The sequence below is a fragment of the Anguilla rostrata genome, chromosome 13, assembly GCF_018555375.3.
Source record: "Anguilla rostrata isolate EN2019 chromosome 13, ASM1855537v3, whole genome shotgun sequence".
NCBI lineage: Eukaryota > Metazoa > Chordata > Actinopteri > Anguilliformes > Anguillidae > Anguilla > Anguilla rostrata.
The window spans coordinates 10,461,374-10,481,340 of record NC_057945.1 but is presented as its reverse complement, the minus strand read 5'-3'; the positions used below and the strand labels follow the sequence as shown (position 1 = coordinate 10,481,340).

The 19,967-nt window shown below is 46.3% G+C and overlaps 1 protein-coding gene across 1 annotated transcript in view; it reads right to left on the bottom strand.

Annotated features, from left to right (window-relative positions):
- Positions 1-19,967, bottom strand: part of unm_sa1614 (un-named sa1614) — a 62,548-nt gene that overhangs the window by 5,748 nt on the left and 36,833 nt on the right. The window contains exons 10-23 of the mRNA XM_064306093.1: positions 18,791-18,893; positions 17,426-17,617; positions 16,420-16,468; positions 14,269-14,432; positions 11,780-11,913; positions 11,027-11,118; positions 6,248-6,404; positions 5,849-5,869; positions 5,583-5,668; positions 3,887-4,002; positions 1,845-1,912; positions 1,249-1,356; positions 494-752; positions 33-209 (exon numbers count right to left, since the gene is read on the bottom strand). Of these exons, the coding sequence (XP_064162163.1) occupies positions 33-209; positions 494-752; positions 1,249-1,356; positions 1,845-1,912; positions 3,887-4,002; positions 5,583-5,668; positions 5,849-5,869; positions 6,248-6,404; positions 11,027-11,118; positions 11,780-11,913; positions 14,269-14,432; positions 16,420-16,468; positions 17,426-17,617; positions 18,791-18,893 (1,726 nt within the window). The remainder of the gene's footprint in view (positions 1-32; positions 210-493; positions 753-1,248; positions 1,357-1,844; positions 1,913-3,886; positions 4,003-5,582; positions 5,669-5,848; positions 5,870-6,247; positions 6,405-11,026; positions 11,119-11,779; positions 11,914-14,268; positions 14,433-16,419; positions 16,469-17,425; positions 17,618-18,790; positions 18,894-19,967) is intronic.

Sequence of the window (19,967 nt, the reverse complement as noted above, 5' to 3'; positions counted from 1 at the left end):
TCTGACACACACGCACACACCCTTACCCTTACCCATGCCAGCGTGGCGCGGAACGTGGGGGCTCTGGGGCACGTGGGGCATGGGCTCCGAGTAGGTGCGTTTGTGGCGTAAGTTGAGGGGCGGAGGGGGGGTCCGTTTCTTGCTCGTCGCGCTGTCCCCCCACCCCTCTGGAGGGCTGACCGGGGGAGGAGGCGGGGGGACATCGGGCACTGAAACACACAGAGGCAAAGACATGAAATGGAGATGTGCTGAGTAAGGGTATAGTACAGCATGCAGGTTAAGGGAATAGTACAGAATGCTGGGTAAGGGTATAGTACGAATTCTGGGTAATGGTATAGTACAGCCTGCTGGTTAAGGGTATAGTATGCTGGGTAAGGGTATGGTACAGTATGCTGTGTAAGGGTATAGTACAGTATGCTGGGTAATGGTATAGTATAGTATAGTGAGTAGGCATGCAGTAGAGCAAGCTGGGTAATGACAGGGCGGGGCTCACCTTTGACCCTGGGAGGCAGAGGGGGTGCAGGGGAGGAGGGGGGCGGTGGCGGTGGACTGTCCAGGCTGCGCGTCTTCGTGTGGGGGATGGCGTACACGTCGCGCTTGTGATCCCGAGCCAGAGCCAACCGGCGGCCCACACTGAATAAAGCTCCGCCCCCTCCTCCTCCTCCCCCTCCTCGATCAGGCCCAGCGGCGCGGGTGGAGGCATGATACAGACTGAAAGGCCGGGAGGTGCGCTCTTTCTTTACTGGACCCATCTGCACAAACACAGCCCACAGCCTTTACAGTACAAACACAGCCCACGGCCTTTACGGTACAAACACAGCCTCAAGATTACAGTACAAACACAGCCTCAAGATTACAGTTCAAACACAGCCTCAAGATTACAGTACAAACACAGCCTCAAGATTACAGTACAAACACAGCCTCAAGATTACAGTACAAACACAGCCTCAAGATTACAGTACAAACACAGCCTCAAGATTACAGTACAAACACAGCCTCAAGATTACAGTAAAAACACAGCCTTAACATTCCACTATAAGCACAGCCTTAACATTACAAACACAACACAGTTTACACTGTTACAAACACAGCATTGACAGAAAAAAAAACAGAAATGAAAGCGCTTCCATTGAAACCATCTCCCAGCACACAAGCACAGACTTTACATTCCATTGCATCCACTGAGCACACAGAGCCGCGTGGGCAGTGCAGTCTGCCCTGCGCCGCCAGCTCCACCTGCTCTCTCACCTTGTCATCCAGGTCATCATCGCTCTCATACAGGTCGTCCTGTCGGAGCTGCCACTCGTACTCCACGTGCACGTGCATGTTGAACTGGTTATTCTGGGCCTGCTTAATCTGAGGGACCAGAGGGAGACCATCAGTGCATCCAAAGCCACACACTGAAACCCTAAAACCACCATAGAAAATCACACTGAAAGCCCTAAACCACAACAAAATATTGCACTGAAATCTTGAAACTACAGCACACTGAAACCCCTAAACCACCACGAAACAACACCCTGAAACCCCTAAACCACAGGACGAACAATAATAAATACAATACCATTTTAAATATGAATCAGTACACATTGGGATTATAAACTGAAAGAAAAATCATGCAACTATTTTACGGGAACTCCAGCTGAGGCTCAGACAGGCCTTTTCATGACATTCAAGGCTTGTGCTTACACTCAGCATTGATGCTCATACTGTCACTCAGTCAGAAGCAATTACGGCAGCCAGTTAGCGACCCGTCTGCAGCGCTCACTGCTTTGACGCACGTCCCCACGACGCCCGGTGGCAACACAAAATGGCCACGATGGAAAAGTCGAGGAGTTACTCACCAGCTCCTCACAGTGCGTGTGCTTTAGCCTCCGAGCGATTTCCAGCGCGGCCTCCCCCGTCTCGTTCTCTGCGAAACAAACGGCCTGTCTTCAGCGCGCTCGCATTTTTACGAGCGCCGTCGTTTTAAAAAGCCGGAGTACAACGGCGCCAAATCGCTCGCGGTGTGATTCACGCAGCGGCGCTTCCGTGGGCAGCGCTAACAGAGCCACCGGACCCGTTTGAAACACGGAACCCATCGCTCCCCAATTTTAACTGAAATTCACTGAGTGGCTCTGCAGCGAAGGGAACTATGCATCAGATTAAACATCACAGAGCAAAGTGATTCGGTGGAACTGGGATTTCATGCTGCCATGATCCGTGTGTGCTTTTATGTGTATGTGTTTCTGTCTGTGGATTGTATGTATATGTATGTGCTTGAGTTCATACATACAGCACACAGGCATTTGCATGGGAGAGTATAAGTTTGAGTGAGTGAGAGAGTTGCTAGGTGTGTGTGTGTGTGTGTGTGTGCGTGCGCGCGTGCATGCATATATGTGAGTTTCTGTATATGCATGTGCATATGTATGAGCATGCACGTTTATACAAATACTTACATTTGTATGAGACTGTGCACATCTGAGTGAGTGTGTGTGTGTGTGTGTGTATGCGTTTCTGTAGCTGAATGAGATTATAAGTATGTGTATGTGCGTAAGCATTCATCTTTATACATATACTTGCATTTGCAAGTACATGTTTAAGCGAGTGAGAGCTGGTGTGAGCCCTAGCTGTGTGTGTGTGTGTGTGTGTGTGTGAGTCTGTACTTGCATGTGTGTGTTCGCATGCGTATGTTTGCATGCGTGTGTGTATGTACATATGTGTGTGTGTGTGTGTGAGAGAGAGCCTGTGTTTGCATGTGTGTGAGTGTGTGTATGTGTGAGAGAGAGAGCCTGTGTTTGCATGTGTGTTTGCATGTGTGTGTGTGTGTGTGTGTGTGAGTCTGTGTTTGCATGTGTGTGTGTGTGTGTGCGCGCGAGAGAGTCTGTGTTTGCATGCGTGTGTGCATGTAATTGTGTGTGTGTGTGTGCGAGAGAGCCTGTGTTTGCATGTGTGTGTGTGTGTGTGTGTGTGCGCATGGTGTGGAGGGGGATTGTGAAACATATATGCTCTCAGAAGACGCAGAGGGAGGAGAGGAATGTATGGCATTTGTCAGATAAGTTTCCCAAACTAAAATAAACGCTAACGGAAACACTGCGGCTGCTTTAACAATCTTTATCGCTCCTCGCACTCTCTGTTTACTCAGGAGGAAGAACTCATGCAGCAGAACCAGCAATCACCGTTTGCTTCGCGCTGGAGATTAGACCGAACATCAGGGACGAGCGAGCGAGCTGCCAATCATTGCTGGACACGGCTGGTGCGTGCAGTCAAAGGAAAATTAATCGACTGCTCCTCAGACATAATCCTGTAATTACACTCTCCGCACAGAACAGAGAGAAACTACAGCACCGCAATACCACGCACAATTGAGCTATTATTGATCCACAATAGCAGGACTGAGAAAAGCACAGAAAATATTTTACTAATCTGACCATAACTATTTATTTATATTTAAATAAACGCTTTTTCTCCTGTGTTACGTTTCAGCTGAAACCCTGCATAGCTCCAGGGTAGCTTTCAGGCCAGGTTTATTTCGTGCTGCAGACGGCAGCAGCTATGCACTGTGGCTAAAAGACAAGGGAATCGGGTCTGCATCTGTCACGGTTAACTGGAATTGCTTCAGTAACAACCCCCCAGAGTAAATGCACACTGTATATGACCTAATAGTATAAATGCACACTGTAGAGTAATGATCTAATGGTATAAATTCCCACTGCACTGTTATAATCCAGTAGTATACGTTTAAACAGTAATGATTCAATGGTATTATTGAACACTGTAAGCCCGTGAAAGCAGTGACCCTGAACAAGGGCATCAGTAAATAAGTGAAGTCATTTATGCAGGGTGCCGTGGGAACACTGAGTGTGTGTGTGCGTGTGCGTGTGTGTGTGTGCGCGCGCATGCTCACTGATGTGCGTGTTGGCCTTGGCCCGCAGCAGCAGTTTAAGGCACTCTGTTTTGTTGTGGAGGCAGCAGTAGTGCAGAGCAGTGTTCCCCCGGACAGTCTGCGCATCCAGGTGGTTACTGGGACAACAGAGAAAAGGAAACATGAATTAACATTTGATGGGATTTTTTTTTTTTTTTAAACTGTCTCAATATAGGCAAACATTCCAAACAGACGTCCTCTGCATTCATTATGTCCTGTGAACGTCTGGTGGGTTAAGGAGACAGAGAAACTCCCTCTAACTTAATCCCTGGGACGATCAGAGACAAAATAAGTCCCCTACAGGCCCTAAACTGCTTCAGAGAGGACATGGGTTGCTCAATACAAGGTGGACCATGTATATACATGTATAGCATAGCTTGGATAAATGCTTGATTCTGATTGGCTAGTAAGTGTGCATATACACCATGCATACCACATCCTTCTCACTTTGAAAACAACTTATGCCCAGACACACCGGCTGTGTACACAAGGATCAGTGTCTTACTTCTCAGCCTACAGTATATAGACACATACGCACGTGTATGTGTGAGTATTATTCATTCTTATTCATACATCCTCTTTTGTGTGGCTCATGCGTGAGACAACGTATTTGTTATAGCATTAGCTTACAATTAAAAAAAAAAAAAATTTTTTTTTGTATGAACATTGGCACTGTTCTGGGATGACATCAGTGACGAAGAGGTACAGAATGTTAAATGTACAGTTCGCTCAAAGGATTTTGAAAAAAAGTATTATTTCAGTTTTAGAGCATGTTTTCAATTGGCCCAGACAGTTTCTGTGTGGAATGAAGGATATTTCAGACACAGAAATGTCTGATGACCTGCTGACTTTATACTGGCTGCCATAGAGGGTTCCGTGAATTTGTTAAGCCTTGTGAAGTTTGAAGCAAAATACACTTCATTACATTACATTACACTTCAAGTCACTCAAAAGCAGAATGAACAGTGATGTCACGCTTCCGGTTAAAAGAAACATACATTAAGGCTGAAATGACATCAAAGAGCTGCAGGAGGTGAGCTGGCCCTTTAATGGCTGCTCTCAGGGCCGTTCCTCTCCTCTCCCACAGCCTCTCATCACACCAGGCCCCCCGCAGCTCACGCTGTGGGGCGGAAGCCATTTGGCTGCTTCTGGTAAACGTGTCTCCCCTACAGCTCCTCCAGCTGTCTCTGCACTGCAGACGGGAGTGGCCATGCATTTCCTGTCTCACACCCTCACTTCCTGTCTCACATCCCCCCCCCCCCCCCCCCACATTCTTTCCTGCCAGTTCATTTGTGTCTAACACAGCACTCAGCAGCGCTCATACTGGCTCACATTAGCAACAGTGATGTATGAATCACTGGAAAACATCAGGTATTGATAACATGCCCTTCTATGAAATAATGCACCAACAGGATACAGTGAACCATTGACACTGGGATAAAATACTTTGGCTAAATAAATCAATGCCTAAAAAACAGAAATTGTATAATGAACTCACCACATAAGTTTAAATAAAAGTTATGAACAAACAGTACTGTGAAAGTTTTATTCATGTTTTCGGTGGGAACAGCAGAAGTTTACACTCATGGATAACAGATTCCCAGTAAACTGATTCAATATTGAATTATTACATACACTGTGAGCAGTAAAACAATTACTGCTCCATTCAGTTCCTCACCAGTTGTGCACCAGGAAGTCCACCATGTGCAGTGAGGTCCGATCGGCCAATAGGACAGCCAGATGGAGTGCAGTCTCGCCTTTCTCCTACAGAAACGGTCCATCAGAGCAAACAGCGTCACTCTCAGAAAACAAGAACAACTCAGCACGCTGCATTTATAGTGTTGACAGGTGATGGAAAGTGACTGTTTAACTGCACAAGTGGGTGTTGAAAGTGTATGGCAGTATTCCCGCATAGGCGAGTGTTGGATGGGGACGGCTGTGTACCTGTACTGGGTTGGGCACTGGCTATTTACCTGGACAGACAAGTAATGGGAGGATGTGGCTCTGTAGTGGTCTGTCTTGGAAGGGTGTAAGAGTGAACCTGCACAGGTTGGTGTTAGAAGGGTGTGTCTCTGTACCTGCACAGGTAGGTGTCAGAAGGGTGTGGCTCTGTACCTGCACAGGTAGGTGTCAGAAGGGCGTGGCAGTGAACCTGCACAGGTAGGTGTCAGAAGGGTGTGGCTCTGTGCCTGCACAGGTAGGTGTTAGAAGGGTGTGGCAATGTACCTGCACAGGTAGTGTAAGAAGGGGTGGCTGTGCCTGCACAGGTAGGTATGAGGGGTGGCATTACCTGCACAGTGGTGTTGGGCAGTGGCAGTGTCCGCACAGGGTTGGGCAGGCTGCCAGGTCCTCCTCGGCGTAGAGCTGCAGCAGGGCGAAGATGTCCCGGCTGCGCACAGCCTGCTGCAGACTGCGCCGCAGGCTGCCCGGGGAGCCGCCACTGCGCTGCACAAACTGGTACTCCATGTACTTACACAGGATGAAGTCCTTCCGCTCTGACCTGCAGGGGGCGATGGAGGCAGGACCGACCGGGGCGCCGCGGTCAATATTCAACATTATAGCCACAAACCAGACAGCTGAACATTAAAACATTACATTACAGGCATTTAGCAGACGCTCTTATCCAGAGGGACTTACACAACTCTTACACAGCATTTACATTGCATCCATTTATACAGCTGGATATATACTGAAGCAATGCAGGTTAAGTACCTTGCTCAAGAGTACAACGGCAGTGTCCCAACCCAGGAATCGAACCTGTGACCTTTAGGTCCTTTACAAGACCAGTTCCTTACCCATTATACTGAACTGCTGCCCCAGCAGTGCAAAACCTCACTGTGAATATGCAACATTACGACCTAATTGTGCATATAATACATTACAACCTCACTGTGAATATGCAACATTACGACCTAATTGTGGATATAATATATTACAACCTCACTGTGAATATGCAACATTACGACCTAATTGTGCATATAATACATTACAACCTCACTGTGAATATGCAACATTACAACCTAATTGTGCATATAATACATTACAACCTCACTGTGAATATGCAACATTACGACCTAATTGTGCATATAATACATTAAAACCTCACTGGGAATATTCAATATTATAACCTCACGGCAATTCTACAACATCACTACCTCGCTGTGAATATTCGCCATTACAGCTCCACTGTGAATTGGGATGGCGGGTACGCCGTCCCGCCAAGTTACGCCTTGGCCGGGCGGCACGCCCCATATACACTCACAACCTGGTGGTGAACATACACATTACACACTCACTGTACATATAAAACGCCACACAGCAAACTAACTGCAGTGCGTCTGGTGCACAAAGTCACTCAGGTGCTGTGAAGTGCAGACAGAGGCCGTTCAGTGTAACCTCTACATATAAACACCTCCACACTGTCAGGTCAGTTCAGCCTCTTCCAGGCTGACAGAGGGGGAGCTGGCTCTCTGTCCACATCGTTAAGAGAAGCAGCAGCCGCCTTCCCTTCCCTACAGTCCCCAGGGAGTCAGGCACAAGCTCATTAAGGGTCAGACTGTGTCTCCAGAAGTGAAAAGGGGGTAATGATGACATTTGGCCTATTCCCTGTACTAAAGAACAGGCAGACTGGGGAACGCGGGAGGCTAACTCAACCCCAAGGTGAGAATGTGATATATGTTCACTCCTAGTGTCATGTGATTGGAGTCACGTCTACGCCCCACAGAGAGAGAATGTCATTCGCTGACAGCTGTGACTCCTGGCCCAATGGCTAGTCGGAAGGATGGTAAATACTCTTTATATATACAGGGATATTTGTCACTGTCATCATTATATGTTGTGTCACAATGTGCATTCATGCAATGTGTGCACATGAGACAGTACATCATGTACTACACACACACACAGACACACACAGTTCTGTGCAAAAGTCTTAGGTCACTCAAGAAAGTTATTTCAGAGGCCATTTATGTGAGCAAGCAAAACACTATATAAAATTACAATAAATATAAATACTTATGAAATAAAAAAAGGTTTTGGCTTGGTTTTGTTACATTCCACCACTAGCACACCTGGTTAAGCTCATCAATACCTCATTAAGTGAACCAGTTGAGCTGGTGTGCTGGCAGTGGAATTTAACAAATACATAGAATAGCTGGGGTCCCTGGAGAAGAAGTTTGAGAAAACAATTTGATGGACATGAAATTATAGTTTTACATCAACAAGGCAATTCTCAGTGAACAATAGCCCACCCAACCAGATTTTAGGCATTGCAGGCATTTAGAAGGTGCTCTTATCCAGAGCGACTTAAAAAAAAAAAAAAAAGTTGTGTTTTTTTTTTTTTTTTTACATAGCATTACGAATGCATTCCATTTATACAGCTGAAGCAAATTAAGCAGGTTAAGTACCTTGCTCAAGGGGAATCAAACCTGCGACCTTTAGTTTACAAGACTGGCTCCTTACCCATTATATTACACTGCCACCTAGGTGTGCTGTTCAAACAGGGTGAGTTGAAGACAGAAAACGCACTGGAAGACGGAATTTGGTCAGAATCGATGGAATTATGAATGGCGAGTAATATAAACAGATCTTGATTTGCTGTGCTGCACCTTCAGCAAAACAGCTGATTGGCAAAAACGTCATCTTTCAGCGCAATAACGACCCCAAACACTCTGCAAACACGATGAATGCGAACATGGAGCGGAAGTCTGCAGGAGGACCACACACAGCCTCCTCAGAGCCACGGTCTCAACATAATTAAACGGTTTTGGGATCTTTTAGACAGAAAAAAAAGAACAAAAAGCAGGCAAAGCCAAAAGAACAGTTATGGAAAATTCTGCAAGAAGCTCGGACAAATTTACTGCGGGAGTCCTCAAAAAAACAGTTGCTCCTTTACATTGCATTAATGTATATGTGTTTACTTCAATGTTATAAACTGTTTTTCTAACAAATAAGCACTTATTGCTCAAATAAATGGCTGTAATTAGAGTTTTTCAGAGTGACCTACACCTTTTGCACATTACTGTATATACAAACACATACACATTTACAGCACATAGACACACATACACATTTACAGCACATAGACACACACACACACATTTACAGCACATACCCACAGACACACACATTTACAGCACACACACATTTACAGCACATGGACATGAAATTTTTGGTTCTAAAAGGTGTGTCAGAAGAGGACTTGTCGAGAAGTATGCCGATGCCTGTTTGATGCTGAAAGGCAAAGTGAGTCAACTGCAACAGAAACTGCAACAGAAACAGCTCTGCTGCCATGGATACGGACAGGACTGGCCTTTTGTCTGGGGTGTGTGTCTTTCCGGGAGCAGGACTGGCAGGAGGAGCCCCACATTCACCGCTACGCTCGCGCTGTCATTATACCCCCCCGCGACCCCGCAACCTGAACCCACTCTCAGAGGGAGGGTCCTGTCAGTCTGCAGGCCGCTACAACAATGGCTCTCATTTCACAACAAGTGCTTGGAGAGCGGAGATAAAATAAATCAATACGGCACCATTTCAGATGCCCTTTGGAGAAAGGCGGTCAGAATATGGTAATGAAGGCAGAGCATGTAAGGTGTGTGTGTGTGTGTGTGTGTGTGAGTGTGTGAGTGTGTGAGTGTGCGTGTGCTTGTGCGTGTCTGTGTGTTTGTCTTGAGTGTTTTTGAGCCTGTATACGAGAGTGTACACAAGCCAGCCAGAGTGGTGGAGTCTCTCCTAATGGAGAGAGGGGGGATTATGGGATTGTGGAGGAGAGAAAGGAATTGTGGAGGAGAGAAGAATTCTGGATGAGAGAGAGAGAAAGTCGAATTAGAAAATAACTTGGCAGTGTGACAGGATTCTGTGATATTTTTGGATGAGACTGTCTGTAATATATCATATATTGCATATTATATTACAGACAGTCTTATGCAAAAATATCAAGGAATCCTGGCACACTGCCACACACTGCAAAGTTATTTTCTAATTCCAATCTCTCTCTTCCTATGGTTTAATTTCAATATTCTTTTCTCTAAAGGGAATGTAAATGAAATATTTTGTTCCTGAACTTGATCCAAATAAGGCTATCAAGTTTCTCTAAATATTTAATTGCATTCATTGGGCACACACCCATACCCAAATGAATGCAATTAAATATTTTAAGAAACTTGATGGCCTTATTTGGATCGAGTTCAGGAACAAAGTATTTCATTTACATTCTCTTTAGAGAAAAGAATATTGAAATTATACCAATGCCTGTATTTATTTTAGCGCTGTGGTCTTCAGAGAGGTTTTATATTGTATTACTTCATTTCAGTTGGGTCAGTGTTAACCACAGACAGTATTTGTGAAAATGAAAACTTATAGACCTGATATTGTTAGAATTTCGATATTATAAGCCGCCCCAGTACTGCTTGAATTAAACTATGCAGAAGATGCATTATAAAAGCTGTTCTGAAGTTTCCTAAAGAATCTCTAAAAGATCTGGTTGAGTCAATAATGATGGATCTTTCCATTTCCTAGGAAAACCAGTGGCAGAAGGTGAATTTAAATATTACTTATTCAAAATTCAAAATTCAAATAAAAGGGCTGGCTGAGCGGGCTGTTTAAACAGGTGTCTTCATAGTACTGCTGAACAAACCTGAACTCAAAGTTGCCACGATTTAAGCAAACCCATGAATATTAATGATGATCAATTTAATGGCCAAACCATGCACCAGGCCTGACCAGGCATTCAAATTTAGCTCATCCTTGATTCATGAGATTTGAAATTATAATATAAATATGCCTTTGTATAAACAGACAGCTAGAAAAAGAAATGGCATTACACCCAAATTCAAGGGTACCAGTACTTCATGTTTGTCCAGAACGGCACATCACAATGTATTTATAATATTTAAATATGTGAAAGAAAGTAGATCATATCTAGTCTCTTATCAACATTGGTATTTAAAATTGTGAATTAACACATATTATTTAATGAGGAATCTTTAGTTATTTGCCAATATCAGTCAGCAGGCTGCAGGGACTGCACTCAGAAGAGCTGGCAAAGCTGTCCATTACCCACTTTTAAACAGGAGACCCCAGGTGTGCAGATTCGTACAGGTGAAACGATCCCCGCTCACTTACATGTCACTTTCTGCCGAAGGCTTCAGGGATGGGCTGAGGAGGTTCGCTTCCATTATTTCATTAAAACCCGAGTTCCCCACATTCTTAGCCAGCTGGAGAGAGAGTGAAAGAGAGAGAGAGAGAGAGATGAGGTGTAGTGGATCGATCCATCCTCAGACCTTTCCACTGACCACACTACATTAATATAAAACATAAAGGAGACAATCAGAAGTCCCGAAAGAGCAGAATTTCTTTATGAAACATGATTAAGAACATCTACATTCTGTTTTCAACAAGACTGAAATCATTGACTTAACAAAATCAACATCAACAAAATGGTCAAGTTTCAAATTTGTCCGCAAGGTATTCCATGTACTGTATAAGGAGCAGCCTAACTAAAAGGAAACATTCGAAGCACTGTTCTCGTCTTTGGAACCTTGAATAGAATTATATTCTGCGATGTGAAACTATGTCCATTAGTGTGTGGGGTATGTAACATACTCAAGTAGAAAGGCTCTGGCCTATGATAACCTTGAATAAAAATATGAACCAGTGCATTTGCCGCCTCATTGCCAAAGAGGGTCATTCTAATAACTGATATAAAGAGCAGTGATGGATACAGGAACCAGAACTGGTGACAGATCTTAAAGCGGCACGGTATAATGTGTCCAGAGTATGGAGAGGTGATGCTGGACTATTTAAATAATATCATGATAATCTAAAAAAGGCAGAAACACAGCATCCACCAGTTTCCCGGAATTAAGAGAGACTCACCAGCAGCTCGGAGGTGCCCAGCTTGTCCAGGGACAGGGACTGGATGCGCGAGTGGTGCACCCCCATCTCCCGGTGGATCCCTGAGCACTCGATGCACGTCAGGATGCCCAGGTTGGTGGAGATCCAGGTGGGGTCTGAGGAAGCCACATAAACCCAGGAGATAAAACAAAGAAACCGATCCTGCCTCTGCTAACACTGACCCTGATCCTAGTAACACTGATCCTGGGCTGACTAACATCAATCCCTGGGCTGGCTTACATCAATCCCTGGGCCTGCTAACATTAACCCCTGGGCCTGCTAACATTAACCCCTGGGCCTGCTAACATTAACCCCTGGGCCTGCTAACATTAACCCCTGGGCCTGCTAACATTAACCCCTGGGCCTGCTAACATTAACCCCTGGGCCTGCTAACATTAACCTCAGGACCTGCCAACATTAATCCCTGAGTTTGCTAACATCAATCCTGTCCTGGCTAAAATTGATTCTGGCATAGTTTACACTAATCCTGGAACTGCTATATGTAATCATGGACCTGTTAACACAGATCGTGGGCCTGATATGAGAGCTATCTACTGTAACTCCATTAATCCATTTCACCCAGGAAATAATTAAAATGATTACACTCATGTTATTCAGAGGAATAAAATATGCAGAAGAAAGCCTCTAATTGAGGTTGAAAGAGCACTCTTGAGCCATTCAAAATTATACGCTGCACTGAAGGAAATTCTCCTGGACATATAACGACCCAGTAATATACAAGTGCAGCAATGCCGACGGTTCATAATCCTCCGCAGAGCATTTGTGCCGTTTTCAAACTCCACAGCCTTTGAAAAAACGAAGGCCTCGACCGTTTTGCGCCTGACTTGTTCCGCTCTCGACTCCCGAAAGCCGCGGCCGCCCGGGACCCGGAGCGCGATCGGACACGAAAGCCCGATTCCGTATTAACGGAGGAGGAAGCCAGCCGTGTCCCGCTGTGAAGCAGGCCGCTAGCCCCTCAGACGCAGAGGGATAATCCCCCAACGCGGGCCGTTAACGTGGACCGTGGAACGAAGTTTCACTTTTTTTTAAAGGGATTTAAGATGATGCTACACATGACGATACCATACATGGTATTTAGCACGCGTTACACTGGCTGTAAATGTTTTGTGTGGCTGAGCCTGAAAGCCAGGGCTGCCGGGTGGCTCACAGGGTTAATCCGGCGCTGCGCTGCCAGGCCGGGACGCGTACGGAATGCGGACCGTCGCCGCGGGCGACGCACGATCGGCTCTAGCGTCGCCCAGGGACGGGGGAGATTTTCGGCTGGCTGCGATTACATCGTCGCGTCAGGCACCGGCGACCCTGGCTGGCAGACAGGGCTCCCTGAGGTTTGGCTTTTGGAACTCATAACGCACGCTCGTCTGTGTGGCGGCGGCGGCTAACATGGCGCACTCCTGAGGAGAACGCGTGCTTGTCTGCTGTCTCCCGAATGGACAACGCAGCCTGCAAGGAGTATTCCAGCATGAGCACGACTGGGCATTCAGAGTTGGGGAGTAAAGAAAGACGGAATAAAGGGTCACTATATATATTTTTACATTTCAATTCCCATCAGAGGACCAACACTGGAAATTAGCTTTAGCTGTGCACAATTAACTGGACGCTGCCCCAATCAACTGTTTGTTCCTTGCACTTATCCCCTTTAAATAAATAAATGAATGATTAATAAATAATAAAAATATTCGTTTCAGGAAAACACTCCTGCGTATTAACGCACGGACAGAGCATCGGTGCCCCCTACATTGCTACAGTACATTATCATGTTACCTGAGAAAGAGTCATTTTAACAGCAGTACTCTTTCATCCTCGTGTTTTTATTATTTAACACGACACAGAGAGGTGTGGTGATATCGGGGTCACACAGGGAGGTGTGGTGATATCAGGGTCAGACAGAGGGTTATGGTGATATCAGGGTCACACAGAGAGGTGTGGTGATATCGGGGTCACACAGAGAGGTGTGGTGATATCGGGGTCACACAGAGAGGTGTGGTGATATCGGGGTCACACAGAGAGGTGTGGTGATATCGGGGTCACACAGAGGGTTATGTTGATATTGGGGTCACACAGAGGGTTATGTTGATATCGGGGTCACACAGAGGGTTATGTTGATATCGGGGTCACACAGAGGGTTATGTTGATATCGGGGTCACACAGAGGGTTATGTTGATATCGGGGTCACACAGAGGGTTATGTTGATATCGGGGTCACACAGAGGGTTATGTTGATATCGGGGTCACACAGAGAGGTGTGGTGATATCGGGTAACAGGGTTATGTTGATATCGGGGTCACACAGAGGGTTATGTTGATATCGGGGTCACACAGAGGTTATGTTGATATCGGGGTCGAGGTGGATATGGGGTCACGACAGAAGGTTGTGATCGGTCCACAGAGGTGTGGTGATATCGGGGTCACACAGAGGGTTATGTTGATATCGGGGTCACACACACTGTCTCACCTGGTGCACCGCAGTCACAGCACACCTGGTTGCCGGGCATGCGGCGGATGTCGTCGGTGACGGCCTTGGTGAGGTCCTCCACACTGCTCTCCCCGCTCGGCCTGCGCTCGTCCAGAGCCACGTTCAGCGCTTCCTGTTTACTGTTCGTCAGCACTGAGATCCACCTGGAACAGCACACACACACACACACACACACACTGTTAGTCAGCACTGAGATCCACCTGGAACAGCACACACACACACACACTGTTCGTCAGCACTGAGATCCACCTGAAACAGCACACACACACACACACTGTTCGTCAGCACTGAGAACCACCTGAAACAGCACACACACACACACACACACTGTTAGTCAGCACTGAGATCCACCTGAAACAGCACACACACACACACACACACACACACACTGTTAGTCAGCACTGAGATCCACCTGAAACAGCACACACACACACACACACACACACTGTTAGTCAGCACTGAGATCCACCTGAAACAGCACACACACACACACACACACACACACTGTTAGTCAGCACTGAGATCCACCTGAAACAGCACACACACACACACACACACTGTTAGTCAGCACTGAGATCCACCTGGAACAGCACACACACACACACACTGTTAGTCAGCACTGAGATCCACCTGAAACAGCACACACACACACAAACACACACACTGTTAGTCAGCACTGAGATCCACCTGAAACAGCACACACACACACACACACACACACACACACTGTTAGTCAGCACTGAGATCCACCTGAAACAGCACACACACACACTGTTCGTCAGCACTGAGATCCACCTGAAACAGCACACACACACACACACACACACACACACACACACACACAGTTAGTTAGCACTGAGATCCACCTGAACAGCACACACACACACACACACACACCACACTGTAATCAGCACTGAGATCCACCTGAAACAGCACACACACACACTGTTAGTCAGCACTGAGATCCACCTGAAACAGCACACACACACACACACAGTTAGTTAGCACTGAGATCCACCCGAAACAGCACACACACACACACACACACTGTTAGTCAGCACTGAGATCCACCTGAAACAGCACACACACACACACACACACACACACACACACACACACCCTAAGCTCCATCTCAGACAGCACACCCAAAGTCTTGACCCATTTTGCCTCCCTGTTCTGTCACCCGGTAATAACAGTTCAGGGTTACATAAATAACTGTAATGTTTACAGTAGGTAAATATGCCCTTTTTTGTCCAGCTTCTTTCTGTCTAGATTTGAGTGTATTCTCTGCAGCTATCAATCCACCTTTCCCTTCTTCACCTCTGACATTTATGCACAGAAAAATGAGAAGCTTTGAAATTTTGTTGACCCAGTGCTCAGCTCTGATGTGTGTGTGTGTTTGTGTGTGTGTGTACGTGTATGGCGATGGAGGAAAGTGACTCTAAGGCTCTTTAAATTAACCATATAAGGATGCCTTACTATGCAGGGCTGAGATCTGCCAGCAAGAAGAATGTGAACTTCCTGTAATTTACTGTAAGTGTATGGGATCTGTGTCCGCGCTGCCAGATGTTTCAGAGCCTGGATCACAACCCCGATCCTGAAGGGGCTTTTTGGGCTGGGAGGTTTGAATGGTTTAATAACCCAGTGAATACCAGAGCAATCTGCTCCTCTTATCTCCAGCTGACTATCACATGACACCAGCTGGGACATCAGAGCCCTGGGCTGGCCGGGCTACGCAGCTCAGTGTTTCCACAGCAACGGGGCCACACACGCCTACAAATGTGCTGCCCGACAGCGGTAAAAGACACGTGATCATGTGACCAGCACAACATGGAAAATGATGCGAGCTGAGAACAGGATGTTCAGCGTTACAATGAAGTTACTGTACTGCTGAAGTTACTCAACTAACTACTGCGAGGGGAAATCATGAACTAAGAACATAATCGTCCTCATAAGATGGCTAGGCCTCAGACCAAAATATTTTTTAGTCACAGAATTAGCCTAATATAACGCTGCTGCATGACTTCTATAAATTATTTAGCATAAATGTTCAATGTTTCACCCTGCCAGTGAAACAGGCAGTTTGAGCAGCACAAACACACACGAGGAAATGCACAAACGTGTACTCACGCAACACATTCAGGCTCATCGTCAGCAAGAAAGTGGTAAGTGCGATTATCTGTGCGAGACAAAGAAAGAGAGTCAAGAATTACATTATGAAAGCCATTAACACATCTGCACCGCCTACCTCCCTCCCCCTCCAGGGGGCGCCCTTAAGTAAGAGTACACTAAACGTCTCCAAAGGGACTGATCGCTCTTTGGTGCAACAGCAGTGGTTTCCAGCCGTGTTCTAGGAGATCAGGGTTGAAATGAAAGCCTGCAGGACGGTAAATCTCCAGGGAACCACTGCACTACAGTAAGAGGCAGACCTGGGTCAAATACCTATTTGTTTTGGATTCAGATACTTTTCTACGCTTTACTCATCTTGTCTGGTGCATTGGAGCCAATGAAATACTCTCAAAAAGTGCAAACCTGACCTTCTGGTCATACTGGCAGGCTCAATTACACCAGGCAAGATCAGTAGAGCACAGAAAAGTATCTGAATCCAAAACCAATACGTATTTGACCCAGGTCTGGTAAGAGGTTACAGTAAGAGGTTAACAGGGCAGCGTCAGCCCTGTAATTCAAGGCTCGGCGAAATCTCCGCGGGACGAACGCGAACAGAGGCGTTCCGCCCCAGTGACCGCGATGGCGGAGTCGGGGAGAACGAGGCTGTGGACGGGAGCCAGAGTCAGCAGCGGGTTCAGCCGCGCGGGGGGGGGGCGTTCAGCTCGCCGCTGGAGGCCTCAGCACTCTGCTGAGCAATGAGAGTCTAAAACCCAAGGAGGCGACCACGGGACAGCAGAACTAATGAGAAGAGCACTTTCTTAATTAAAAACAAACAGCTTAAAAGCTCTCCCCCAAGATTCAAATTGACGGAGCTTTAAAAACATATTTACAGTTAAGCTCGTCAGAGTGACTCAGTTTCCTCAGGGGCATTAATGGAGTGGATATCCTTTTCAAAACATAATCGCTTATCATCCAAAACAGTTAGTTTTTTTCTGTGTGAGTGAGGGGGGGGGAGGTGATGACCCACGAGAGATGAGGTCGAAGCACTTCCTGTCCTCCAGGCTGGGCTTGACTTGGCACGTGAGGAGGTTGAGTTTGGCCGGGGGTTTGTTGGGCTGAAACGCACGAAGAAACGCCAAATCAGTCACAAAGCTTTCCACCCGAAAGGCTACCCCTGACATGCTAGCGCAGTTCTTTTCATTTTTTTTTTTTACATGCGCTTAACCAGCAAATATAAACAACACTTGTTCATATCACTGTGTGATGTAACCATTTATTCATCTTTACTCCTGCATGCTGCATTGCATGCCATCTGGGCTTCTTGTCATAATGTACTGCTCTGTGCCAGTGTGCGGTTTGCACGATTATGATTACATTATGTTGTATGCATTCTATATCTGCACCAATCATCTTGCTTCCGCACAACCTGACTGCCCTATGGGGGATGAGCAATATTCTATTAAATATTAACTGTAGAGCTCCACCAGAGCTACATTTACAACGCCATAATCTCACGGCACCTCAATTAACACCTGTAATACCAGAATAATTAAAATGATAAGAGCACAGTTTGGCATCTGGAACATGCTCTACGGAGAGATAGTGTGCTGGTCGATAGCTCGTCTGTAGCAATGGAGAGATTTTGCCCTTTTTTTATACAGTAGCACTGCAGATTCATCACCGAATATATGTGTGTGTACATGTGGCCATGTCTGTGGTGTATGTGTTTGTGTGTGTGTTTGTGGTGCGTGTGTGTATATGTGTGTGTGTGTGTGTGTGCTTGTGTGAGTGAGAGAGTGAGAGACAGGAAGTGTGTGTGTGTCGTGGTGTGGTGATTATCTGTGTGTAACACAGAGTGTGGTGTCTGTTGGTGGTGCTACAGTCTCATCTTGTTAACACTGCACGGGTCCTCTTTGAATGTGCCTCCAGCCTGCAGTGAACGAAGTACAGAAAGAGTTCTGTAGATCAGGCGCACTCCATTTCGCACACTTCTCACCTGCAGATAAGAGACAATTCTGTAAATCATGGCCTAACACCAGGGATAAGAGTATCTCTATCCATGCCCTTTCGTACCACCAGGCATAACAGCATCTTTACAGAATCTTTATCACAGCCACGTGGGATAACAGCATCGCTGCAAACCAGGTTTAGCATTCATAAGAGGCCAGCACACAGGGGTGACTTCCGCAGCACCGAGGCATAAATTCAGCTCAGCTTGTGCTTGGAGTTTGCGGTGTTTTTTTCACGATATTCAGTATTTCCTGAGTGAGTGAAATCTCTCCTGGCCACTGCAGCTTTGATACATGGAACTGCCCGACACCTCCAGGCAGCCCGACAGGGGTTGAACATAACAACCTCGATAAAGACAGGCCGGGGAATAAAAGACTCCATTACCCATCACTCCTCTTGTAGAGGAAGCCGGATTTCTCCGTGCCGTACTGTTTGTTTCCTTGAAGCTGGTGCATGCTGTAGACCGTCTGCCTGCTCAGGGAGTCCTGCAGTGAACATGAGGAAGTAGGAATGATGGGATTGCACAGCGATATCAATTATAACAGACACACACTCAACAGCTTGCTGAACACTGAACACAGGACAGCAATAACACACTGATAGTATCACATTTACTCTGAACAGCAATAACACACTGATAAAGCCACACTTAATTACTTTAATACTACACAACATAACAATATCACCGATAATAACAGCACAGACACACAAATAACACACTGGTAATGACGCACACATTCTCTTCACAGCAACGATACACTGTCAGCCTGTGGTGCAAAAAAACAGTTTCCTGGACCATGAAGACAAACCATGCAGAGCCAGAAGCCAACGGAAAGCAGAATTACAGCCTCACGAGCGTGCGGCGGACCGGAGAGTGAACAAGGCCAGACACGGTGATATAAATGATTCACAGACGCACTGGAACACGAGTGATTCACAATGGAATGGAAGCACCGGCAGAGGAGGGCACTCTGTCAGCTTAATTTGCGCCTCCCGGCCCCCAGGGGGAGCAATTGCGCCGCTTCCCCTCCAGAGAAGCATTAGAGAGAAACATTGACAACACAGCTCCTAACAAGGGGGACGCATGCTCGAGACAAGGAACTGTACGAGAAATATATGACCGCGTGCCGTCAGTCTGGATGGGTGCACAGTAAATTACAACAGGCAATTGGCAATGTTCTGGCATGAAGTATGAGGCATGCATTCAGCACATGACGTTACAGTCAGAGCTAGCAGAAACAGAGTTCAACTCACTCTCCTGGACTGCACCATTTGCAGCAATGAGATACAAAATTCACATCATGTCAATTCTTCACAAATAACGTCTCAATTACAGAAATTATGCATCCATTGCAATACCAAAAGAGCACATCAAATCTAAAAGCGGTTTAGATAAACAGCACTTTTATCTTGTTCCCAAATCACGAATCAAAAGGGCTCGTTCACAAATCAGACACAAGCACACAATGCTTCTCTCCTGTGCAAGGTGCGATTTCAAAAGGCTTTACAATCCTCCCTGTCCAACTCTTTCATTATAAATTACATTAGCACCATTTCCC